This window comes from Pongo abelii, chromosome 2 (assembly GCF_028885655.2).
Source record: "Pongo abelii isolate AG06213 chromosome 2, NHGRI_mPonAbe1-v2.0_pri, whole genome shotgun sequence".
Taxonomy (NCBI): domain Eukaryota; kingdom Metazoa; phylum Chordata; class Mammalia; order Primates; family Hominidae; genus Pongo; species Pongo abelii.
Genome location: NC_085928.1, coordinates 159,225,005 through 159,251,926, shown reverse-complemented (window position 1 = coordinate 159,251,926; position 26,922 = coordinate 159,225,005). Strand labels below are relative to the sequence as shown.

The 26,922-nt window shown below is 43.2% G+C and overlaps 1 protein-coding gene across 1 annotated transcript in view; it reads left to right on the top strand.

Annotated features, from left to right (window-relative positions):
* The first annotated feature begins 338 nt into the window (after window positions 1–338).
* WWTR1 (WW domain containing transcription regulator 1) overlaps window positions 339–26,922 on the top strand; it is a 141,853-nt gene continuing 115,269 nt past the window's right edge. Inside the window, exons 1-2 of the mRNA XM_003776334.5 lie at window positions 339–679; window positions 1,135–1,568. Coding sequence (XP_003776382.2) covers window positions 1,138–1,568 — 431 coding nt within the window. The 5' untranslated portion in view covers window positions 339–679; window positions 1,135–1,137. The remainder of the gene's footprint in view (window positions 680–1,134; window positions 1,569–26,922) is intronic.

The following is a 26,922-nucleotide window of genomic DNA, read 5'->3' as shown; positions in this document are numbered from 1 at the left end:
TCCAGGACCGGCCCTTCCTAGGCCTGAGCCCCTCATCCGCGTGCCCTCCGCCACCCCCGGCCTTGGTTTCGGTCCACAACCCCTTGATGAAACAGGCTCAGGCCACTTTCCCTTTGATCCCGCCCCAAGTCCGTGGTAAACTCAAAGGAATGCAGATGCAGGTCTCCGCGGGAGAGGTCCGCGCGGCCGGGAGGAGTGGGTGGGGGGCACCCGTCTCCTCTTACCCAGTAAAGTACCCATCACGCCCAGGGTTTTCTGGAGCGGGGGTGGGAGGAGGAGGAGGAGGAGGAGGAGGAGGAGGGGCGAGCGGGGGCCGGCCGGCTAGGGACTAAGAGGTCATACATAATTCAACAGCTCAACTTTCGGGCCCGCCTCTTTCCTGGGGGTGGGAGTTTGCTGCAAACTTTGTTTATGGGACACTCCGGGAGCTGCTGCGGCCGCGCTGTCTGCTTCTCCTGCGCCTCCTTTCCGCCCAGCACGAGCGCCTTAGGCCAGCTCGGGGGATGTGAGAGCCGAAGCCCTTAGACTGCCAGGCACCGAGTCGGGTCGGGATTTGTCAGCCAAGCCTCGGCTCCAGCTCCGCAATCTCGGGACTCACCCGAGCGACCCAGGCCCGACGGCAAGTTCGGGCGGGACGGCGGCCGCCGCGCGCTCAGGCTCAGCTTCGCTGCCCGCCCAGGTAGTGCCCGCTGGAGCTCGCGCGCTCACCCCGCACCACCCCAGGGCTCCAGGCTCCTTGGGCTTCCGGAGTCGAGACGTGGTGGAGTTGGCTCGGGCTGAACTTCTTTGGAGGGGCTGCCTGTCCTGGAAACCTGCGACCTTTCCTTTGCCATCCTGCGGTTCAGCAAGCCCCGAATGCAGTTACTCCCTCCACCCCTCGCCCTTCCTTCTCCTCCTCCAGGCAACTTCTTTGCTTCAAGAAAGTTGCATAATTCTCGAGGCCAGGCGGGACCCCTCCCCCATCCTGCTGGTCTTACCGCTGAGTGTCTGGGATCTCCAGGCGGGCAATTATCTGTCTCCTCGTTTCCTTTTCCCTCTATTCTTCCTCCCACCATCTCGCCCTCTCACCCTGTAACCCTCTTACCCACTTCCTCTGACTTTAAATAAAAGGCAGATCTGACCTTCTTTTTGCAGAAGATGAATCCGGCCTCGGCGCCCCCTCCGCTCCCGCCGCCTGGGCAGCAAGTGATCCACGTCACGCAGGACCTAGACACAGACCTCGAAGCCCTCTTCAACTCTGTCATGAATCCGAAGCCTAGCTCGTGGCGGAAGAAGATCCTGCCGGAGTCTTTCTTCAAGGAGCCTGATTCGGGCTCGCACTCGCGCCAGTCCAGCACCGACTCGTCGGGCGGCCACCCGGGGCCTCGGCTGGCTGGGGGTGCTCAGCATGTCCGCTCGCACTCGTCGCCCGCGTCCCTGCAGCTGGGCACCGGCGCGGGTGCTGCGGGTAGCCCCGCGCAGCAGCACGCGCACCTCCGCCAGCAGTCCTACGACGTGACCGACGAGCTGCCACTGCCCCCGGGCTGGGAGATGACCTTCACGGCCACTGGCCAGAGGTACTTCCTCAAGTAAGTCAGCCTGGAGCCGAAGAAGGCACCAAGTCACAGTGCCCAACGCGCGCGTGTGTTCGTGTGTGTGTGTGTGTGTGAGAGAGAGAGAGATGGTGCGTGTCCTTCCACGGTTATTTCATAGATATGGAGAACTGGAAGCAGGCAGTGAGTCTCTGAGTGTTGGAATTGTAAGGGTCAGAAGCAGGGATCAGAAGCAGTGGTGAAGTTCATCCACCATAAAACACACAGGTGACTTTGCCTTGAATCTGCAGGATTGAAGCCAACTTCTGGGCACAGACCCTTAGTACCTTCCTTGGCCACTCTAAGTCAGATAGTCCAGAGCCAGGCCCTTTGGGGTGTGATACCAAGATAAATCAGAGAAAAGCTGTGAAGCTTGGGGAACAGAGGGACTTTTGGTGAAGTAGGTGGTCTGCAGTTTCTATCTTCTTGGGAAAAGCAAGCTGGAAAAGCGAACAGTGGCTGGTAGGCCATAGTGCTCTCAGCTGGGTGACATAATGGCCACACAGTACAGTGATGTTATTAGCAACTGTGTGGTGAAGTAGTTGTGGGCTGGACAAATCAATCGTGTGAAAATTGTGTTAGGAGTTTTATTACATTAAACTTGTTAACCTAAAATACCATCAAATCACAAGCCTGCTTTGTCACTCTTCTTCCTTTCACATTATTCCAGCTTTTTGATGTCATGAATTTTACATTAGTTGAAATTTTCAAATTACACCCCACAGGAAAATATATTCTCAAACACTAGAGGAGGTTGTTTCAATTGTGGTACCCTAAGATAACTACATTCCTCAGGAGAAACCAAGCTGGAACTTGAAATGTTCCATTGAGGTCATAGGGTCAGGCTATCAAAGATGGAGGTTGTGCCAGCCTGACCACTTGGTTCAGGATTGCCTGCACTGCCAGTGAGGGAAACTCCTCTCCTAAGAACTTGACTTAGACTTCATTTTAAAGCTCATATTTCTTTAGTAGAGTAGCCTTAGTTCAAAAGTGGAGACACTACGTACAATTTTAAAAGTTTAAGCAAGCCTTTCTTTGGCACTAGTATTTGATGCTCTGATTGCTATGAGAGAGCCCTAAGAATGAATACACAGTGATGGATGAAGTTTACTATAGTGAGCCCGTTAACTCATACCAGTGACCAATTCTTATTGCTTCCCCATCTCAAGGCTGTTGGTATCTTGTTCAAGGAGTTCTTTTTTTGTTTCTGAGGTTGGTGTAATGCTGAGATTCTGAAACAGACTTGATGGTCGTTTTTGCCACAGCTGGTCTTCTCTGGGTTATTGAGTGATAGTTTGGACATGTGCTCAGTCCTTTGACTTCTAAGTAGCTGGTGGAGTCAAGTAGATGATGTAATAACATGACTTTTGTTGTTGTTGTTGTTGTTGTTTGTTTTTTGTTTTTGTTTTTGAGACAAAGTCACTCTGTCGCCCATGCTGGAGTGCAGTGGCACAATCTTGGCTCACTGCAACCTCCGCCTCCCGGGTTCAAGCAATTCTCCTGCCTCAGTCTCCTGAGTAGCTGGGATTACAGGCACCGGCCACCACGCCTGGCTAATTTTTGTATTTTTAGTAGAGACGAGGTTTCACCATGTTGGCCAGGCTGGTCTTGAACTCCTGACCTCAAGTGATCCGCCTGCCTCGGCCTCCTAAAGTGCTGGGATTACAGGCTTGAGCCACCATGCCCAGCCCTACATGATTTTTCTTTCTTTCTTTCTTTCTTTTTTTTCTTTTTCTTTTTCTTTTTTTTTTTTTTTTTTGAGACAGAGTCTTGCTCTGTCACCCAGGCTGGAGTGCAGTGGCGCGATCTCGGCTCACTGCAAGCTGCGTCTCCCGGGTTCACGTCATTCTCCTGCCTTAGCCTCCCGAGTAGCTGGAACTACAGGTGCCCGCCGCCATGCCAGGCTACTTTTTTTGTATTTTTTTTTAGTAGAGACGGGGTTTCAACATGTTAGCCAGGATGGTCTTGATCTCCTGACCTCGTGATCCGCCCGCCTCAGCCTCCCACAGTGCTGGGATTACAGGTGTGAGCCACCATGCCTGGCCCCAGTCCTACGTGATTTCTAAACTGTATTTATGAATATATACACACATACGTATGGTATATGATCAGTATAACTGTGATTATTAAAAATATGAAATAGGAGCTAGGCTTGCCTAATACCTGAGGAAAACTAGATGAAAAAGACCCTGAAACAAAAGCAAAACAAAAAAATTCCTTTATACGTTGTGTTTTGAATGATTGGAGTAGCTCAGAACTGCCTGTGAACAAGGGCAAAAGTGGAAGTTAGCCTTGGATTTAGAGAAAGTTGCTGTGTGCTCTCTGCCCATCCCCCCACTCACAACCACTCTCCAATCCAAAGCAGAGTGCATCTTCACTTCACTTTGGGTAGTCAATGAAAATGACAGCTGAAAAAAATGTGTAAGTAGTAGGCTGGCCTGCTCTGATGCTATCCCTGGAAGTATTTTGGCCAAGTGACTGAGAGAGCTTAAGCATTTGTCAGTGACTATTGTCTTTAAGGATAAGCAATCTGCCAAGAGTTCTCCGAATTTCTTGTAGAGTTTTGTTTAAAGTTGGAATTAGGTAAATGTCATACACTTTGTTACACAGCCTCAAAAGGCAGTATATTTCAGTGGATTAAGTAGAAGCTTGAAAAATGATGGTGACTCACTCGGAGTTACTTTTCATTATGTCTGTTTATTACTTTATTTGCCATCTATGAAATAGGGTTGAGGCTAGCAGATAAATCTTTTTTATTTTTTTATTTTTTTATTTTTGGCTGGGGTAGTGATGGGGTTTCACTATGTTGCCTAGGCTAGTCTCAAACTCCTGTACTCAAGTGATTCTCCTGCCTTGGCCTCCCAAAGTGCTTGGATTACAGGAATGAGCTACCATGCCCAGCCAGAAGAAGAATCTTTTTCTTGACTCTGTTGGGAGTTGAGAGCTTTATAAGTTGGCAATCAAAGGATTTTAGAATGACAAGGGTCAATTTTGTTTAGTTTAGTTTTTGACTAGAAAACTGAGGCCAGGAAAGGGTGATGATAGGAATTTGGGAAAGTCATGTGGTTATTTAATGGTGACCCTGGACTGGACCTCTAATCTGTTGCTGTCTACTTAGGGAACAGTTTTCCTTTTTCCCCACCCCCACCTTTCCCCCATGTCACTTCCTTAGCTAAACAATGAACTTAATGGGAAACACAGCCTGGACATCTAAGAAGCTTTAAAAAAGCCTTTTGTCATTTTCTCAGGTAAGATTGTTCCTAGGTATATGATGTAATCACTTTCTGGAACCTCCTGAAGGCACCTTTCCTGAGCATTCACACGTTTCCTGTGTTCAGGTGACCTGTGGTATTCAGATATTCCTTTAGAGTAACAATGACCAGGGCATGGTGGTACCCACCTGCAGCCACTACCACCCCCACCCCATTTCTAAATAAAAAGCTTTTAAAAATTAGAGTAACAGTGAAGCAGATTGAATGTTAACACACCTAGCCTCTAAAAACCACTGTGTTCATTCATTATTCCTGCTGTCCTCTAAATCTCATGAATCAGGCTGGGGTGTTGGGCAACCTGGCACACTGACTGAATACTGATCACATTAAATTTTTAAAAGGTCTCTGATTATAAATAGAATACATGCTTTCTGTACATAAACCAGAAAATGGGGAATTATAAAGAAGAAAGTTATCTAGCTTCAGTAGAATTCCCATCTTTACTCTTTTGCAAACATTCTTGTAAAAATCTTTCATTTGAATAACGTGATTTTATAAGAAAAAAGATTTTATCCTCCTCTTAAGTACAATTCCGACTATAACATTTGGCTGTCATGTCTAATTTTTAGTGACAATTTTAGTGTTTTGCCTTTTCTCAAATGTGTGACAGAAAATTATTTTTGTCCAAATGATCCATGCACTTGGTAACAAATCCAATATACAGGAGGACATTTGTTGAAAAACAATGGTTTCCTTCACCTCCTCAAGGCTCACAGAGGGAACCTTTTAATTTTTTTCAACTGTTCCCATATTTAATTCTTAGATTGTTACCTTCTTAAGCCTAAGTAATGTGCTTTTACCACCATGTTTTGATTTATCAACTTTTAGCACCTGATATGAAAGTGAGAATGTAGCTCTTTAAGCTAGTTTTCTTTTTTCTCTCCCAGGTTTGATGTTTATAATATTTTAAATTTGTCTGTTAGATCACCTTTTTTTTAAAATCAACTTTTTTTTTTTTTTTTTTTTTTTGAGACGGGGTCTCTCTCTGTCACCCAGGCTAGAGTGCAGCAGTGGGAATCATAGCTCACTGCAGCCTCAAATTCCTGGGCTCAAGTGATCCTCCCACCTCAGCTTCCCGAGTAACTAGGACTATAGGTTTGCACCACCATATTTGGCTAATTTATTTAACTTTTTTGTAGAGACAGGGTTTCCTATGCTGCCTAGGCTGGTCTCAAACTCCTGGCCTCAAGCAATCCTCCCACCGGCTTCCTAAAGCACTAGGATTACAGGTGTGAGCCACCACACCTGGCTTTTTCAACTTTGGATAGTGTTTCTTGGTTCCTTATGCTGTATGTCAGTAATGTTTGGATTGCTACCAGTTCTACTGTTCACGTTTTAACAATGTTGCTTTCACATTGCCAAAGCCCTGAACCCATAACCTGTATTTGTGCTTTGCCCCAAAGTTGACCATCTTATTCATATATGATTCTTAAAGTTGAAAATCCATAAGGCGGGGTGCGGTGGCTCATGCCTGTAATCCCAGCACTTTGGGAGGCCGAGGCGGGCGGATCACGAGGTCAGGAGATGGAGACCATCCTGGCCAACACGGTGAAACCCCGTTTCTACTAAAAAATACAAAAAAAAAAAAAAAAAAAAAAATTAGCCGGGCGTGGCAGCGGGCGCCTGTAGCCCCAGCTACTCAGGAGGCTGAGGCAGGAGAATGGCCTGAACCCGGGAGGCGGAGCTTGCAGTGAGCCGAGATCGCGCCACTGCCCTCCAACCTGGGCAACAGAGCGAGACTCCGTCTCAAAAAACAAAAAAAAAGAAAATCCATAGGCAACATTTACATGACTACAATTCTGTGAAATGATTTATTGCCTTGTATGTCAGGATTGGATTTTAGACTTGCACTGTGGGTCTGGTGTTAGGATTCCTGGGCCAATCAAAGGAAGAGATATTTAGCCCCAAAGTCAAATGGGATTTTCTGTTTTCTCACTCTTTATCAGTTGTTTAAATTTGTGTTATCTTTTAGTTTTTTCATATTTGGACCATGACTTTCTTAAATTTTTTCCTAGTATTTCTGATTGCCTTTTAATGTGTTCATGCATTACTTGCCATTATTATGATCTCAAAAGTTTTCTAGGCTCTTTTTTTTTTTTTTTTTTTTTTTTTTGAGAGGGAGTCTTGTTCTGTCACCCAGGCTGGAGTGCAATGGCGTGATCTCGGCTCACTGCAACCTCTGCCCCCCAGGTTCAAGCGATTCTCCCACCTCAGCCTCCCGAGTAGCTGGGATTACAGGCATGCTGTAATTTTTTTTTTTTGTATTTTTAGTAGAGACGGGATTTCACCATCTTGGCCAGGCTGGTCTTGAACTCCTGACCTAATGATCCACCCGCCTCAGCCTCCCAAAGTGCTGGGATTACAGGCGTGAGCCACCGTATCCGGCCTAGGCTCTCAATCTTGTCTAACCTATCGAGTCTTCTCTGCCTAAGCTGTATGCCGAGATTCCTTTCTCGTTCTGTGCCGTTCTGAACTGATTATTCACTAGGCCCACTACAGAGCTGTCATCCTGGGACTTCTTTCCATGGCTGGAAGTGCTGTTTCCTTTTCCTGTGTCTTCCTATTTTTTTGGTTTATCCCTCATTTTGCTGCAGTACATGCTTGAGTAACTTCTTAAGAAGTGGTTTGTAGGAGGTAAGTTTTTCAAGTCCTTTTCTATCTGAACGTATTTACTTAAAAATTGTTCTGACTCTGGCTTGTTTTTTCTGTTTATCTTTGAATGACAGTATTATGTAGCTGTTTTCATAAGGGCCTTTTGTCGTTCAAAAAATACTGTCTGCTAACTCTGTTGTCTGTAATGTGAAGAGAGTGATACCTGTTGCATTGTGGTTTGAAAGATGAGCGTATTTAAAGCATCTGGTGCACAGGAGATGTTCAGTACAAGTTAGTTCTTGCTTTCTCTTCTCTCTCTCCCAACACATATAGCCTATTTACCCAGCCAAAATCAGAAGCAGAAACCTTGGCAATAGGGGTCAGGTGATTTTTGACTCTGGATTACAGCTGTAGCTTTGAGGGACAACCTGGATCTGGAGTTGAAAGTCAGTTTTAAGTTTAAAATAAGGAGTTAGAGTCAACTTTCCTGGTTAAGAGAAACCTAAATAGGAATGCTCACTGTAAGTGCCCTTTTGCTTCAGCATCTTGGGCAGAGGATACCCAACTCCATCTGAGAAGTGTCTAGTTTTTTTTGTTTGGAATCTAGATTGTCACTACAAATTGAGCTGTTTTTGTGTGTGGGATAGGGGAGGAAGAGGAAATGGAGAAGGGGGAGAGATGAGCAGGAAAGGTAATTGACATTTGTTGATTACCTGCTGTATGCCAGACAAGGCAGAGAGTGGGAGTCAGTGCATCCCAGAGAGATAGCAACAGAAATATATGCATATGGAACTTTTTCATAACCCTAGATGCTTTTACATATATTATTTCTTTTAACCCTCATGGTGATCCCATGAACAGGTATATATTATTACCTCATTTTACTGTTGAGTAAACTGAGGCTCAGTGAGGTTAAATAAATGTCCTGGGGTCACATAACAGGTGAGTGGCAGAGATGGGATTAGAACTCTGTGATTCCAAAACCTGTGTTCCTGTCCTTATGCCATGCTGTCTCATGCCAATTGTGTGGCCCATAATTAGGCCTTGTAATTATGTATCCTTGATGATCACATAACTGTGGTGGTGGAGTGGTGGATGGATTTTTAGAGTTTGCTTCTGAACTGAGTCTGGGTTTTGCTATTTGGAACTGTCATTGATGGTGAGATAGAGATGATGGAAGAAAACCCAAATATACCAGAAATGGGTAGTACACCTCCAGTGCCTATTTATATTTTATTCTCATCAAGATTTCCACCAGGTGACTCACACCAGTAATCTTATCACTTTGGGGGGCCGAGGTGGGAGGATTGCTTGAGGCCAAGAGTTTGAGACAAGCCTGGGCAACATAGCGAGATTCTGTCTCTACAGAATTTTTTTGTTTGTTTGTTTTTTGAGACAGCGGTTCACTCTTGTCGCCTAGTCTGGAGTGCAATGGTGCGATCTCAGCTCACTGCAGCCTCCTGCTCCTGGGTTCAGCTGATTCTCCTGCCTCAGCCTCCCGACTAGCTGGGATTATAGGCATCTGCCACCTCGCCAGGCTAAGTTTTGTATTTTTAGTAGAGACGGGGTTTCACTATGTTGGCTAGGCTGGTCTCAAACTCCTGACCTCAGGTGATCTGCCCGCCTTGGCATCCCAAAGTGCTGGGATTACAGGCATGAGCCACTGCACCCGGCGGTCATATAGATTTCTTTCAGCTTATTCTTTACTTGCACACTCTCTTTCCTGGACTTCTAGCTTTTATTTAATGTTCCATCTAGGCATAGCAGAAAATAAATAAGAAAGGAAAAGATGATGTTCACTTGCTCAGTGCTATTAGGAGAAGAAGTGAAATGAAGAAACATTTATAAAGTGCTGAGCGCAGTGCCTGGCACAAACACCACGCTTGCAAGTTCATTCCTGTTATTATTCGGGATTTAGATGGTGAAGGGGGAGATGATCTTCCAGGGCCTTGCCTTTGTGCCATCTAAAAGATCTTTAGCCAGTTCAGCTAATTTACAACTAGAAATCATTTGAACTTGGCTGGGTGCGGTGGCTCACGCCTGTAATCCCAGCACTTTGGGAGGCTGAGGCAGGCAGATCACCTGAGGTCGGGAGTTCGAAACCAGCCTGACCAACATGGAGAAACCCTGTCTGTATTAAAAATACAAAATTAGCCGGGCATGGTGGCGCTTGCCTGTAATTCCAGCTACTCAGGAGGCTGAGGCAGGAGAATCGCTTGAACCCAGGAGGCAGAGGTTGCAGTGAGCCGAGATCATGCCATTGCACTCCAGACTGGGCAACAAGAGCAAAACTCTGTCTCAAAAAAAATAAAAAATTAAAAAAAAAATCATTGAACTCCTGTGTGTGTTAGCATCGTGAGTATGTCCTAAAAGAAGAAATGTGTGTCTGGCTTTATCACCGCAGGCAGCTGACAGAATCTGGAGAGAGAAGGGGAACACAGACAAACCAGGCCAAAGAGCTGGTTTCGACCTGTGGTCCTAGAGCCTCGATCAGCTGCCTTCTACCTTGGTTTGCCGGAAGCCTTTGTAAGGTGTGTCCTAAGTCAGTCGTTTATAATACGACTACAGGTGTGAAATTTGCAGCTGTACGAAATGTCTGTGAGTTTCTCCCATTGGCTATACTCCTTCTGGCCTCAGGAACTTGGCACAAGTGTTTCCTTTGCCTGGAACATTATTTCCCTGCTTTTTGCCTGCTTAACTCCTCCATTACCTTCAGATATCAGCTTAGATGCCACATCCTGCAGGAAATTTCCCCCGACTTGCAGCTCCCACTCTGGTTTAGATGCTGCTGCTCCTCCTCCCACAGGCCCTTGTTTCTCCAGGCATTGCTCCACTCTCATATTACTGTTTTTTTTTGTTGTTTTGTTTTGTTTTGTTTTTCCTTTTTTTACTACACTGTAACCTCCATCAGGGCAAGAACGATGTTTGTCTTGCTTGGCATTGCTTAACTTGAGCACAGTGCCTGGCAAATAGTGGGTGTTCGAAAGGAATCCTGTATTATTTATTTTTAGCCATTTTCATTGTAAACTTGCACCCTGGAATTGGTAGGAGTCTTCCATGCTTGGAAATGGCATTCCATTGTATCTGTGCCCTTTTGACTGCAAGATTAATGTCAGAGCTCCAGATACTAAATGCAGTGGAGAGGGAGATGAATGAAGGCTGGGTGTTCAGAGAAGTCTCATAAAGGTGCTTAGACATAAATGGAACCTTCAAAAAATGGCAAAGATATAGGTAGGTGTGCAGACAAGCCTTCCAGGAAAAACGGGATGGGAAGAGAGGTATAGAGGCAGAATGCTAAGGGTATGTTTTTGAGACTAAGAGGAGCTTGTACTGACTTGTATTAAAAGATAGGTGTTGGTTGGTAGATGATTATGCATCCCATTGAGGTTCTGGAGCCTCAGCTAGGGTGGGCTCATTGACCTTTTGCTAGTAAATGTCAACTTTCTCACTCCTTAGTTTTGAGATACATGAGTCCTAGCTTTTTGTGACTGTAGCATAAGACCCCACCATTGTCACCTATGTTGAGATCTTCCTGGTTGTTTAGAGAACTAAGCATTTTATGCTGACTTGAAAGAGTCTGGAAATGATAGTCTTTTTATCTTTCCATTCATAGCTCCATCCTATATTCAATTTAGCAAGTACAGTTCCAAAATTGTGGGTGGTCTTTACTTCCCAAGTAAGTGGGATACCAGGCTACCCTTGACTTGGGACCGCCCCTGCTGGATCTATCATTTCTGCTTGTAAATGAATAGCTTTTGAGGCTGCTTGTTCCCAGAATACTCTTGTGGTTTTCAGTACTTTCTCAGTTCCTCTGAGGCTGATCAACTAGACACAGACAAAACTGAGATTCTGGAACCATAGTCATCCCACCAGGGCCCACCTAGGCCCAGTTCCCTGAGGATGCCCTGCCTGAGCAGCCAGTGGCCTCCCTCTTAGGAACACATTTTCTAAACTCGAAAGTTCATATTTTCAGGTGACTTCTTTAAATTAAAAAAAAAAAGTTTTTAAAGAGGTAATAAATACATTTAAATACCAAGAACCTAAAATAAGTACAAAGGCATTTACTGGGAAGAGTCTTTCTTTCACTCTCCCCCGGTCCTCTTGTTCCCCCTCCTCAGAGCACTAGTTTTTTTGTTTTTCCAGAGAAACTCTTTGTGAGTACAAGCATGCATGTATCAATGTAGATATCCACCTAGACCATGTCAACACAACACAATGGTAGTGTACTGTACACACTCTTCTGCACCTTCTTTTTTTTTCACTTAGTATGATATATCTTGGAGTTCATTTCTCTTCTGTACATAAACATCTGTTTTCTTTAAGGACCACATAGTATTCCATTGCTTACGAATTTAAATGTACATCATGCCCCCTATTGATGGACATTTAAATTGTTTCTTTCTCTTTTTAATTAAAATTTTACATGCTCAAACACTGTTGGAGGGAGGAAAGTGGAAAAGAAATTCTTCTGATCTTCTCTGAATTCCCCATTTAGAAAGTACCATTGTTGACACTTTATTCAGAAATATTCTTTGCACAAAGAACAGCTCTCCGGTTCCCATCTAATTTGTTAGCTAGCTAGTCTGTTATCTAATTTATCTGTCATCCACTGTTCTATCTGTCAATCAGTCTGCTTATCCTTCTTATACAAGGCTGATACATGGTCTACCAAATTCAATAACCAGTTACAGTGGATGCCCAACCAATAAGAATTGATGGCATACTGCTGGGAAGTAATTGATTATATAGCTTAGTGCTACTCGAAGTATGGTCCATGGACTGATGCCAGTGTACAATTGTAACTGGCCTATGAAGAGCTAGATAGAGAAGTTGAGAGTATTTAGAAACTTTATGGCAAAATGGCATTGCTATGACATCCAAGTAGGTGACCAATGGAATTATCTTGTGGAACAGGGTAGTTTGGGTGTGTCAGTCTTGTGTGGTGAGTCACATGTGGTGTGAGCTATGTATAAGCCATCCACCGTAGGACTACATGCTGGTCTTGACAGATTGGAAATAAAACCCCGGTCCTTCACCACAGATAGTTTGAGAAGCAGTAATCTGTTTATCTCTCTTAAGACCTATGTAATATGTCTGTCATCCATCTCTTTATCCATTCATCTATCTACTTACCTATCATTTTATTTTTCCATCCGTCCTTCTAGCTATAATTTATGCATCAACCAATTAATCATACCTTTCATTAACTTAATAATCATTCTAAGAGGTTGAGTGTCAAAATGGAAATCTATGGCACAAACTTGTATATAATCTGTTTTCTAGTACATAATATATTTTATGTCTTTGTGGCTTCTACAGTAACTCATTGTTTTAAAATTTTTCTGTGGCACATCTCAATTCTGAATACTGTACAAAAATCCAATTTCTGCTCTTTTTTATGACTAGTCTGCTGGTAAGCATTGCCAGTGACAGACTCAGGAGTCAAAACATGGTGATTGGAGAAAAATACACATGCTAGGTTTTTTATTTAAAAAAAAAATTCATTTTTGATGGCTTTTCTGCAGATATTAAAATACTGAATATCTTTCTCCTAGTTTGCACTTGCAAAGCATTTCTTAGCCTAGGTGTTCAAAGGGGCACCTAGGCACCTATCACAGTTGAGGCTGCAACTGTGTGTGACAACCCATCAGAAAGGAGAAAACCCAAGCAAATGGTAAATGTGACTATAATGAACAAACGTAACTTTTACTGACTTCATTTATTTTGCGGTTTGTTTATAAAAAGCTGGCTTTTTTTAAAAATAATATATACTCTTACCAAAAAGTCCAAACAGAGCTGAAGGATATAAAGTGAAAATTAGGGGCCGGGTGGTGGCTCATACCCGTAATCCCAGCATTTTAGGAGGCCAAGGTGGGTGGATCACTTGAGGTCAGGAGTTTAAGAGCAGCGTGGGGCCAGGCATGGTGGCTCACACCTGTAATCCCAGCACTTTGGGAGGCCAAGGCCGGCAGATCACGAGGTCAGGAGATCGAGACCATCCTGGCTAACATGGTGAAACCCCATCTCTACTAAAAATACAAAAAATTAGCCGGGCACCTGTAGTCCCAGCGACTTGGGAGGCTGAGGCAGGAGAATGGCGTGAACCTGGGAGGCAGAGCTTGCAGTGAGCCAAGATTGCGCCACTGCACTCCAACCTGGGCGACAGAGCAAGGCTCTGTCTCAAAAAAAAAAAAAAAAGAGCAGCCTGGCCAACATGGTGAAACCCCGTATCTACTAAAAATACAAAAATTAGTTGGGCATGGTGGCGTGTGCCTGTAATCCCAGCTACCTGGGAGGCTGAGGCACGATAATTGCTTGAACCTGGGAGGTGGAAGTTGGAGTGAGCTGAGATCAGGCCACTGCATTCCAGCCTGGGCCACAGAACAAGACTCTGTCTCAAAAAAAAAAATAAAAAAAGAAGTGAACAGTAGAAGTACTGCCCACCTCCCTGCCACCACCACCCCACGACCCCAACACACACACTAGGTTTACTCCTCAGAAGTAACTACTGTTCACAATTACTTGTGTTATCTTCCAAGGATTTATTATGCATATATGTATATATGACTTGACTGATAAAAAGCATTAGTTTGTTTTTGCATTGTGGGAAGTCTCTGTTACTGGTTGAGCCTCACATAACCTCAGGACCGGGTAGAGTATAGACATGGATTAAATTCTGGAGAACTGGATGCAATGCCTGATGGGATGTCTCAGGGTGAAAAGCCTTATCGGGGTAACCATGATCTAGAGACTGAGATTTGGCTTTGTGGTTCAAGAAAGTGACGTCTCTGCTGGCCCAAAACTGGTCAGGTTTTCGAGGACTGTCTGATGTGAGCCGTACTGGGGAGAAACAGGGATAGAAATTTTCATTACAGTTCCAGAAGCACAGGTAGCGACTGGAATATTCTGCCAGTCTGGAATGAAGGAATTCATAAGAGTGATTTAATTGCTGAAAAGTTGCTTCAGTGGTGCTGGAAAAGAGAAGAAGTGAGATCATTTTAATCATTGAAGGGATATTAGGCGGTAAATTCGACAGGATTTGGTGATGGATTGGATAAAGGCAGCAAGTAAAGCAGGAGGAAAGGAAGATTTGCAGATTGCTGGCTGTATAATGTCAGGGCTGGTGGTGCCTCTAATTGTAGCAAGCAGTACTGGGAGGCTTGGAAGAGGTGGAGAAATTATTTAACATATTGAGTTTGAAGTGACTTTAAGATGCCCAAGGGAGGTAAATGGGGTGTAGGGGAATGTGTATAATTATTCAAATCCTGGTGTGGTTGAGATTTCTTAGAGAGGTTACAGATAGAATGAGAAGAAACAAGAAGTACCGATGTACCCTGTAAAGAGATGGAGAGAGAAGAGAAAGAGAGGTAGGAGGAAATCCAGAGAGTGGTGCGTGGAAGCCAGGGAAGAAAGTCTTTCTTTTTTTTTTTTTTGAGACGGAGTCTCACTCTGTCGCCCAGGCTGGAGTGCAGTGGCGCGATCTCGGCTCACTGCAAGCTCCACCTCCCGGGTTCACGCCATTCTCCTGCCTCAGCCTCCTGAGTAGCTGGGATTACAGGCATGCGCCACCACACCCGGCTAATTTTGTATTTTTAGTAGAGACGGGGTTTCTCCATGTTGGCCAGGCTGGTCTCGAACTCCTGACCTCAGGTGATCCACCCGCCTTGGCCTCCCAAAGTGGTGGAATTACAGGCATGAGCCACCGCGCCCGGCCAGAAAGTCTTTCAAGAAGAAAGAATGGTTAGCTCTGTGGCGTGTTTCTCAGAGGTCAAGGAAGATAAGGACTGAAAAATGTCCAGTGAATGACTTTTCCACGAGGACACTTTCTTTCCCAGGGTAGGTCAGAACAGGGCCTGAGGTACTAATTCTTATGATAATTCAGATAATTTAGTTTTCAGAGAGAGAAAAATGAGGAAAATAAAGATCTCAATTAGATAAGGTGTGAATACACTCCCACATAGTCCCAGAAGTTCCCATATAACCTATAGTGTCTCTCACTTTATTGCCATATACCACACGTTTGCTTATTTGAGCATCCTATTAAAATGGGGTCTGAAATCAGTGTTTTATAACTAACTGAGATAAGTTATAAGACTCGGGTAAAAACATGACTCTAATTGATATGATCATTACTTGCTGTGAGGAAAATTACAGTCTCCAATCCTAGCTTGGTAAAATCTTTGTCACAATTTGTAGTGCACAGGACCGTTATTGCTGGCACACGTCATAACTAAATTACAGCCATAAAAATAGCAGATTATGTTTGGAGAGCATCAGTAAAAAATTTATGGTTCCAAATATTATGTAACTGTAGTTTCAGATAAATGTTTATCTTTCCTATCTTTGTTTCTCCATTCACCAGAACTGATTTTGATACCTGGCAAAGGGGACTCAGATTAATGCAAGTAAGTTCACCAGGCCAGTTTGCCCTTTCACAATATAAGGTAAATAAAACATGTTTAATTATATCAAACTGGCTTGAGTTTGGCTGCATTTTGTAGTTAAAGCTTGTATTGTAGTTAAAAGGCTATTCTGTATTTTGCTAATTTGGGAGCACTTGGTGGCCTTGTTACAGATTTGAGATGTGTAAAGACATGTGAATTTAGTAGGCAGGATTAAGAATCATAAAAGAAGCAGTAAACTTGAGTGCTGCTCATAAAATTATTTAGGTTTTCTGCAGATGCATTCTCTAGTGCAACCGTCCCCACTTTTTGGGTACTATGTGAAATATAACCCTATGCATATGGAACTTTTGGCAAATAAGGATTTCTTTTACAAAATTATATCATCCAACTTATATTTGGGTATTTGTACTTTGTGTGTTTGTGTGTGTGTGTGTGTGTGTGTGACAGAGTTTTGCTTGTCGCCTAGGCTGGAGTGCATTGATGCGATCTCGGTTCACTGCAACCTCTGCCTTCTGGGTTCAAGCGATTCTCCTGCCTCAGCCTCCCAATTAGCTGGGATTACAGGCATGGGCCACCACGCCCGGCTAATTTTGTATTTTTAGTAGAGACGGGGTTTCTCCCTGTTGATCAGGCTGGTCTTGAACTCCCAACCTCAGGTGATCTGCCTGCCTCGGCCTCCCAAAGTGCTGGGATTACAGGCGTGAGCCACCACGCCCGGCCATATTCTTACATTTTAACTTAAAATCCAACCATAAAGCTATATTGTAGAAAAACTTGAAGGAAGGAAGGCAGGAATGAAGAAAGGATCAGCTACCTAAAAGTTGAGCTGTAACCAAGGGTATGTTTAAAACATCTCTTTTTTACCTAGGCCTTTAAAAAAGTTTAGCTATCTTATCTATCATCTAAGAAAAGTTAACCTTGAGTTATTGATCTTGCATGTCTGCATTCGAAGTATGAAGATGACAGGGGCTGTGCTTTGGGCCTTGGAAAGCTGTGTTCTCAAGCAAAGGTCCAAGAGCTGTAATCCGTATGGTACACAGTGGAACCATTGTTCTTTGTATTTGTCTGTTGCTAACTTTTTAATAACTATTAAGTAGTTGGTGATTATTAACAGTAGGAGCAGAGTGTAGGGTCATTATGGACAATTTGGAGTGTCAACATTAAAGAAATGATTTTAAAGGTTAGATCCCAATTGTTGAGGCTTTGCCTGAAACTTTGGCAGGTAAGTAGAGTGAGGGATGGACCAGCGCAGCCTTTTTTAATTATTAGCCGTAGTGAAGTGAGTCAAGTTTTGCCACAGTGCTTTTTGTTTAACCTAATAATTGGCCAGCCCTAGTTAATTGTTGAAAACCATTAAAGGACTCAAATTTCCCAGTTGCACATGCATTGGAATGTCCAGCTTACCTCATGTGTGTGAATAAAGGGCCAGTGGTGTGGCTAATTAAAGTGCATTGTCCTTTAAGCAAAGCGTCAGTAACAAATTAAGTTTTAAGAGTTCTCGAAAGGCGCTTCTGAGGACTGGTAAACGTCTTGGTGGCTGGTACATATCGTATGGAGTCTAGGTTTGAGAGCTGCTGAAAACAAGCATTATAAACTTCCAAGTGAGTGTGGAGGTGGAAACTGATGCCATAGAGTTGCTTCAGCTGAAGTGAAAGATCATATTTACTGACACTTATTACAAATGGGTTTTTAAAACAATGTCTGTTTTGTACAGTGACAGTAAAGTCTGCCAAGAGTAAGACAAAAAGTTATATTGTGGAACAAGATAAAAGGACCCTGCATAATAAATAATATCGAATGCCTTAAAATATGAGGTTTCATTTCCAAAATATAAATATGAGCTCCTAAATGAATGTTTAAATAATTTGATTTTTCTTTGATTTGCCAGTGACTTGATACATAAAATAATTTTGGCTCTGAATATGTCCAGATCTAGGCCATCACAATAAAGAATACATCTGTATAGTAAATACAAAATAAAGCAACCACAAATGACATCATATTTTAGTGATAGCTTAGGAATTTTTTTTTTTTATTATGATAGACCAAAAGTAGTTTATTGGCTATAAATAATATATTTATTATCTGCCAGTGTCTAAGAGTAGCATGCTATCTCTGATCCAAACTGTATTGATTCTGGTCGGGCTCGGTGGCTCATGCCTGTAATACCAGCACTTTGGGAGGCCGAGGTGGGTGGATTACTTGAAGCCAGGAGTTTGAGACCAGCCTGGCCAACATGGTGAAACCCTGTCTCTACTAAAAATACAAAAATTAGCTGGGTGTGGTGGCACATGCTTGTTATCCCAGCTACTCAGGAGGCTGAGGCAGGAGAATCACTTGAACCAGGGAGGCAGAGGTTGCAGTGAGCCAAGATCACGGCACTGCACTTCAGCTTGGGGGACAGAGCGAAACTCTGTTTCAAAAAAACAAAACCAATCTATATTGGTTCTAACCTTTATCTGTAGACAAAAGCATTGGTTTATGAAAACCATCAGAGATGTAAGCCATAGAAACTTTCAATAAGTTCTTTAAGATGCAACTGTCTGGATCTGATAAATAGTTTAAATTGTTTTGCTCTTGATCTGGATGGGTTTTGAACAGAGGAGATTGCGTGAAATTAAAGGTTTCTTAAAATTGTTGACACTGGTAGAGAGGCATTTATCTGAATACAGTGGGGAAGACCAGAAATGTTGCTTAAAGAGATTTTGTAAGAAAAGTAGGCACAATTCTTGTGAAAAGTGGGCTACGTGAATAAGGGCAATCCAAGAAGTCATGTTAGTGCCCCTGTGTAGTTGTATGACTTCTGTACTTTTTCTTTCTTTCTTTCTTTTTTTGAGACAGAATCTCACTCTGTCGCCCAGGCTGGAGTGCAGTGGCGCGATCTCGGCTCACTGCAAGCTCCACCTCTCAAGTTCACGCCATTCTCCTGCCTCAGCCTCCTGAGTAGCTGGGACTACAGTTGCCCACCATCACACCTGGGTATTTTTTTGTATTTTTTAGTAGAGACGGGATTTCACCGTGTTAGCCAGGATGGTCTCGATCTCCTGACCTCGTGATCCGCCCACCTCGGCCTCCCAAAGTGTTGGAATTACAGGCGTGAGCCACTGCGCCCAGCCAACTTCTGTACTTTTTCAAAGGTGAACTTTTGGGGAGGTGATTTCTTGAGAAATGGGGAAGATAATGGGATAAGTTGTAAAAGTGCCCAGAAACATGAGTTTATAAGAGACCTTGAGATGTGTGTAGCTGTCCATTAGTATGAAAGAAGACCAGACATGTTGTCCAAGCTGTCTATAGGAAGACAGAAGAGGTAACTTTAGGTTGTCGTGGCTCACACTTATAATCTCAGAATTTTGGGAGGCTGAGGCAGGAGAATGGCTTGAGGCCAGGAGTTTGAGACCGGCCTGAGCAACAGAGCAAGACCCCATCTCTATAGAAAAGTTTTAAAAATTAACAGAATGTGGTGATGCACACTACTATAGTCCCAGTACTTGGGAGGCTGAGGCAAGGGGGATCACTTCAGCCTAGGAGTTCAGGGCTGCAGTGAACTCTGATTGTACCACTGTACTCTGGCCTGGGCAACAGAAAGAGACCCTGTATCTTTTTTTTTTTTTTTTTTTCCAAGATAACTTTAGTCTTAGTCTACTCTGAATAACAAAGTAGAATGATTTATTCATTTAAAGGCATTTTAAGAGCAGTCTTTGTAAACCATTGCTAGATCTTTTTGGAATGGGCTGACTTGAAAGCAGAGAGAATGTAACCATGTGTCTTTAAGTGGCATTGTTTAGTGGTTCTTCACGGCAGCCCAAAGAGAAAGTATCTGGCATCAGATTTGCTGGATGTGCAGAGATGCCAATATCTCTCGTTTGAGCTAGCCTCTGCAGTGTTTTTGCTCTCAAACCTGGTGGTAGAGTGACGGCTTTGATTTGCTTCCTGCCTGAAGCCTGCTTTGGATGAATTTAAAACCTGTTTGTTTCCCCATCAGCCGGCTGAGCCTTACCCATAATTCCTGAACTTTGATTATGGGGGTTATTACAGGACAAGAGCTTCTTTGTAAAAGAGCATGTTTAATACTCTGGGGTCTAGCGTGACTAGCGGATATAAATTGTATGGAAGCAATTAAATGCGGAGGAAATGTCATGTGGGCTGAATTTAAACATAACTTGTGGCATTGATTTTTTTTTTTAACTTACACTAAGAAGGATGGAGAGAGAAAAAAGACAGAGAGAATGGAAACAGGCCAAGAGAGTCAGAGAAGTACACTCAGAGACAAGAGAAAAGGGGTCATTTTTAACATTTGGTTAAAAGTCCAAAGCCCAGAGCTAGCATTATGTGAATTATACTAGTATTATGCCATTGCCCTTTAAATGAACTCTTTAAAAACACAAATGTCAGGGAAGTATACTGTACTTGGGGCTTGTATGTCTTTCCAGTTGTTCCTCTTTATCTTAAGGCATATGTGTACATACAGCAGTGATTTTTTTTGGAATATGTTAATAAACAGGCCTGAAGGAAGCTCCATAAGTGATTAAAATGCTTCTTTCCCTAGTTTTTTCTCCTTTTATGCTCATGGCCACTGCATCCCTCTTTTCTTTTCTTTTTTCTTTTCTTTCTTTTTTTGACAAAGTTTCGCTCTTGTTGCCCAGGCTGGAGTGCAATGGTGTAATCTTGGCTTCCTGCAATCTCTGCCTCCTGGGTTCAAGTCATTCTCCTGCCTCAGCCTCCCAAGTAGCTGTGATTACAGGCATACAGCACCACGCCTGGCTAATTTTTTTGTATTTAGTAGAGACAGGATTTCACCATATTGGTCAGGCTGGTCTCGAACTCCTGACCTCAGGTGATCTACTGCTTCAGCCTCCCAAAGTGCTGGGATTACAGGCGTGAGCCACCGTGCCTGGTTGCCACTGCATATGTCATACAGAGTGGCTCATCTTTGGACTTTTGATTAGGAGTAGTGTGTCATTTCTCACTTGCCTAGAATGTCCTACATCCCTATGCTTGGTCTGTTAAGACTTAGCCAACCCCATCTCCTATCTAATGCCTTATTACACCAACCAGCTGGAAGGGATCTCCTCCTACTCCAGATCCCCGTAGTAATTTGATCTGTTGGGGTGATTTGCCACTTAATCTTTTCTACTGTCCATCAGAGTGTCATGTAAGATTTGTTTGTAAATGAATGGGTTTATTTCATTTCTCCAACTTGCCAATTCTTAGAATATGGAACTGGTGTTGTATTGTCCTTCATGCCTAGCACATATTGGTACTAGGGAATATTTATTGAGATTAATGTTAATACTGAATATGGGCCGGGCACGGTGGCTCACGCCTATAATCCCAGCACTTTGGGAGGCCGAAGCAGGTGGATTACCTGAGGTCAGGAGTTCAAGACCAGCCTGGCCAACATGGTGAAACCCCGTCTCTACTAAAAATACAAAAAAAAATTAGCCGGGCATGGTGGCACACCCCTGTAATCCCAGCTACTGGGGAGGCTGAGGCAGGAGAATTGCTTGAGCCTGGGAGGCAGAGGTTGCAGTGAGTTGAGATCGTGCCACTGCACTCCAGCCTGGCCAACAGAGCGAGACTCTGTCTCAAAAAAAAAAAAAAAAATACTCAATATGCTGTTAAAATAATCAAAATGTGACTGGGTGGTCACAGGCAGAAATTGATGCTTTTAGATTAGATGTAATAATATAGCAAGTTTGATGTGAAATTAAGTTTAGAAATAATAGACAACCTTTGATTATTTGCTGTGATAAAGAGTACTTGTCCTTTATTTTTATTCTATATGCTATGAACTCATAGTGACAAGAACCAAATCTTACCTGCCTTGCATAATACTTCTCTTTTCTTTTTGAGACAGTCTTGCTCTGTCGCCCAGGCTGGAGTGCAGTGGCATGATCCCAGCTCACCGCAACCTCTGCCCCCCGGGTTCAAGTGATTCTGCCTCAGCCTCCCAAGTAGCTGGGGTTACAGGTGTGTGCCACCACACCCAGCTAATTTTTTGTGCATAATACTTCTCTAATGCCTGGCCTAAAGCATGGCATGCATACTAGGGATTCATTTAACTTTTGCTGAAAGAAATAGAAATGATTTTTTTCTTTTACATTTCTACATTATTTAGATTTTCTGGTGACCCTTTCCTATGCAATAAGCCAATACATATTTATGGAGCACATACTGTGTGCCACATACTGGTACTGTGCTTAGCATAAAGGATACATATAATGTATATTTTACTTTAGAATATATTCTATTCTTTGTATTTAATTCTTAGCCTGACTATAAATTCTAAAAAATCAGTTTTTCAAGCAAAAACAATGAAGATCCAAAAAAGGAAAATTTCCTGGTATTAATTCAATATATTCATCTATTCCCAGATTATTTCCACATTCCACTTGATGGTGGAAATTTACTACCCCTTCCTTGCCTTTCAAATGATCCTAAGATTGTAACCTTTCCCAGTGGAGCTGAAGAGGTAGAGTAGGCTGTTTGGGTTTCAAAGGACTTTTCAGGATACAAAGTAAATAGGGGAATTGGAGATATCAACAAAACTAATTAAGTGGATGGACTGTGTCAGTAGTAAGTACAGAGATGTCAGAAAAGCTAGTTAGTAGCAAGTATTTAAACATAGCCTCAAGCTCATTTTTAATGGTGTTGCCATCATCCACAAACTTCAAAGGAAGTTTAGCCAGATTAATCCAGGAAAATTCATTCTCCTGGGAACATCACATTCTAAATTACATATTCATTGTTAATATCTTCATTTAAAATTTTGACTTGAACTTTTTTATTCTTTGCTTTTCCTTTAAGGTCACACAGACCCAAGATTTAACATTATCATCTTTTCAAATCTCAGAAAAGTGGGAAAATGAATCCCCTTTTGACCAGAATAAAGGGAAGAAGAATTTAAAATTATAAACCAGGTTTACTTTACTCATAGATGGTCATATATTCAACATTGCCTATTTTTTTATTTTAAAAAACTGCCCAAGTTATAAACAAATGCATTCTTGCTTTAAGAAATTCAGCTAAAGCAATAGACTTTCTTGACCCTCTATCCCCAATCCTGCTCATCTCCCCAGAAGGAGAGCCCCTTTCTCAGTTCAGGGACTGTCGTTCAGACATATGCATGTGGAAACCAATGATTCAAGTTTTTCTTCTTCTCCTTCTTCCTTCTTCCTCCTTCCTCCTTCCTCCCTCCTCCTCCTCCTCCCTCTTCCGCTTCCTCTTCCCCTCCTCCTCCTCCTCTTCCTCTTCCTCCTCCTCCTTCCTCTTCTCCTTCTCCTTCTTCTTCTTCTATGTATTGTACCTTAACTTCGTTTTTCCCCGCCACTTTAAAGTATTTTGTTCTATGACAGCAGCTAGAGATCTTAATACGTTATTCCGTTTCATGGCTATACACAGTTTATTTACCCATTTTCCTAGTAATGGGACTGTAATGTTACTTAAACCTCATCTCAAAGACCTAGTATAAATTAAATTCTAGCTTCATTTGAATCTTTCATCACTTTGAAGGGAGATTTTTAGTAATTATCAAAAGATACGAGATCAAACAAGTCCAATTACTAAAAATACAATGCATTTGTATGATAATTTAAACTTCTTTTAAATATGGAGACCCAGAGCACTGTATCCCCAGCACTCCTGTGAGCTAGCCAGGAGAAGGGGAACATTGTCACAACCACATGAAGAGGGTAGAGCAGGGCCCCCTTCTGCTGATTTGTGATTATACAGGGCTCTTTGGTCAAGATCACAGAATGTGTTTCTCCCTCTCATGCAAGAAAGGCAGGGATTCCTCCTCTCCTCTTTAGTCTTCCATACCTGCTCAGAGCTTTTTGGCTAGCATTGTCAGTTCAAGGTTTGGCCTCAGAGTCTTTGATTTAAGTTGTGAGGGGACAGAAATGGTGAGGATATACTGTGTCCAGGTCTGGAGGGTGCGCTACTGAGAATCAGGGCAGGGAAGAGGCTCAGTGGTTGCTGGTGCGAAGGTAGTGTCTGGAAAGCACAGCCATGTGAAAGGGCGAACGCCAGCTGAGCTTGGCCTTGGGTCACTGGCTGCCTTGCAAACAGGAGCTCCACAGGAGAGGTGGACTTGCACAACAGCAGCCTGTCAGATCCAGGGTCTTTCACTTGCTTCTTTGGGATCCTCACCAAGCATGTCATTCAACCATTTATTGTGCATGGACCTTGGTAGGGAATAGGCATTGTTCTGTTTTCTGATTTATTTCTCCTTGAAAGCCCATTCTCAAGGGCAGGGAACATGTTTTATTCTTCCCAGAACCTTAGGATAAATAAATGGGAAAAAATGAGTGAAAAAGGAAACTTTGGTAGCAGATAATGAGGCTTTTCCTTACTGCTCTTATCTTTAGAAGCTGGGTCACAGACATCTTAATATGCATTCACATGTATTTATTTAACAAACATGTACCTAGCACTTACTTTGTGCCAGGCATTGTTCTCACACTGTTCACATTTAATTATGCCAACAACTCTGACAGAAACACTGTTTTTATCCCCACTTTGCTCAGAAAACTGATGTACAGGGCATTTAAGTAACTTGACCAAAGCCACACACTAGTAAGTACTTAAACGCGGGCAGTTTGGGCCCAGAGCCACCCTGGCTCTCCTTTTCCCTCTCACCGGTCTTGACATGGTTGAGTCTTCATTATTTTTCCCTTTCTGGACCTCTCGTCTTTCCTTCCCTCTTTCTCCATTCCTGCTGCCTCCACCCTACTGTGTGATGTGATCATGTATTTGTAGACTGCAGCACACTAGCCTCTGACTTCAGTCCCCTGCACACCACAGCCAGGCTAATCTTCCTTCATGATGGCGCTCATCACCCTTTTCCTGCTACAGAACTCTCCTTGGTGTCCTGTCCTGTCAGGGCTGATCTCCTGCCTGGTTCCTAAACCTCTCGAATCTGACAGTGCTGCCCTGCTCATCTAGCCTCACTTCCCTTGGCAACCCATTTGCTGCCCCAGCTCCTGGCAGTGCTTGTACCCCTTCCCTGGAGCACCCTCACCTCTTCCCTGACCCTCCATCAGTTCATTCTGCCGTGGATGTCCTTCTAGGTCTCACCTCCTGCCTGACTACACAGCTCTTAGTGTCTGCTCCACCCCTGAACCCAGTCTACAGGCTGTTGGATTTCATTGTTCCTGGCTTGAAAAAGCCTGATTAGGTTTAAACTCTTTGGGGGTCTACCATTATACCTAGCACTGAGCTGGGTCCCAAAGGACATTGTTGAGTACTGGCATTAGTAGATAGGACACTTGCCTAATATTAGACCTGTTACTTGGTTTCTTCACCCTTAAATGAAGAACTTAAAGGAGATAATGGCCAAGTTTCTTTTTAATTTGCTTAACCAATTACACTTGCATATATATTTTATTTTTTAGAGACAAGTTCTCACTTGTCACCCAGAGTGGAATGCATTGGCACAATCATAGCTCACTGTAACCTCAAACTCGTGGGCTCAAGAGATCCTCCCACCTCAGCCTCCCAAGTAGCTAGGACTACAGGTGTGCGTCACCATGCCTGGTTGGCTTATTTTGTTTTTGTAGAGATGGGGTCTTCCTATGTTGCCCAGGCTGTTCTTGAACTCTTGGCCTCAAGCCATCGTCCCACCTCAGCCTCCCAAAGTGCTAGGATTACAGACGTGAGCCACTGTGCCTGGCCATACTTAATTTTTAACAGCTTCATTGATATATAATTTACACAGCACATAATTCACTCATTTTACGTGTATAATTCAATAGTTTTTAATAGATTCAGGCATGTACAACCATCATCACAGTCAGGTTTAGAACATTTTCATCACCAAAAAGAGAAGCCCCAACTAACTAGATAGCTATTAGCCATCCCCCTCTCCTCCACATTCTCATCTTCACCAGTCTTAAGAAATTACTTATCCACTTTATGTCTCTGTAGCTTTGTTTATTCTGGAAATTTTATGTAAATTGAATCATATAATATGTAGTCTTTTATGAGTGGCTTATTGCACTTGGCTTAATGTTTTCAAGGCTCCTCTATGTTGTAGCATACATCAGAACTTCATCCTTTTTATGGCTTAATAATATTGCATTGTATGGATATACCACATTTTGTTTATCCATTCATTTGTTGGTGGACTTTTGGGTTGTCTCCACCTTTTCGAAAATTACATACATTTTTGAGGGGAAAATGATCTTCCTTTAGTGGCTTCTACAGTTGCCAACAGCAGTTTCCCTCTACTGCTTTAAAGGTAGGGATCTGGGCTTAATGGCTTTGTTTGCGTTGTGTGGATGGACAGGTTGGATGCTTGGTCATCAATGTCAGAGAGCAGTCATAGAGAGTACTCATGAGCTTTGTAATCAGATATACTGGTTTGAATCATGGATCTGCCACTTAATGAGCTTACATAACTTCAGGAAGCACGTTTCCTCGTTGGTAAAGTGGGAACTACCTTGCCTGTTTCCTTAGAGTCAGAGCTATGCTAGAAACTACGTGGCCTTGGGGCAACTCAATCAATGCAGAGGGACCTCAAGGCTATAAAAATAAATAAGTAAATAAATTTTAAAAAGTAAAAATTATTTTTTAAAAAGTGCTCTCACGCCCGTAATCCCAGTACTTTGCGAGGCTGAATCCAGGCAGATCACCTGAACCCAGGAGTTTGAGACCAACCTGGGCAACATAGTGAGACTCTGTCTCTACAAAACATATAAAAAATTAGCTCTGGATAGTGGTGGGCGCTAAGGTGGGAGGATCACTTGAGCCTGGGAAGTTGAGGCTGCAGTGAGCCGCTGTACTGCAGCTCAGGTGACAGAGTGAGATCCTGTCTCTAAATGAATCAATAAATAAAGTGCTTAAAGTTCTCAATTTTATTAAGGTGTCATGCCTCACAGCTCTTCGCTACCAAGCATGGAGCCCAGGATCACCACCCTAGTTGCAGTACCCAGAGTGGACCTACTTAGTCTTGTTGGGACAATTCATGTCTCCCTTCGTGTGTGTTAATGGCCTCTCTTGATCTTGGATCTGGATTTGTGCTCCAGTCACTACCCCATCAGGTCATTTGAGAAGAATGGCTATAGGGAGTGAGACGTTTTTCCC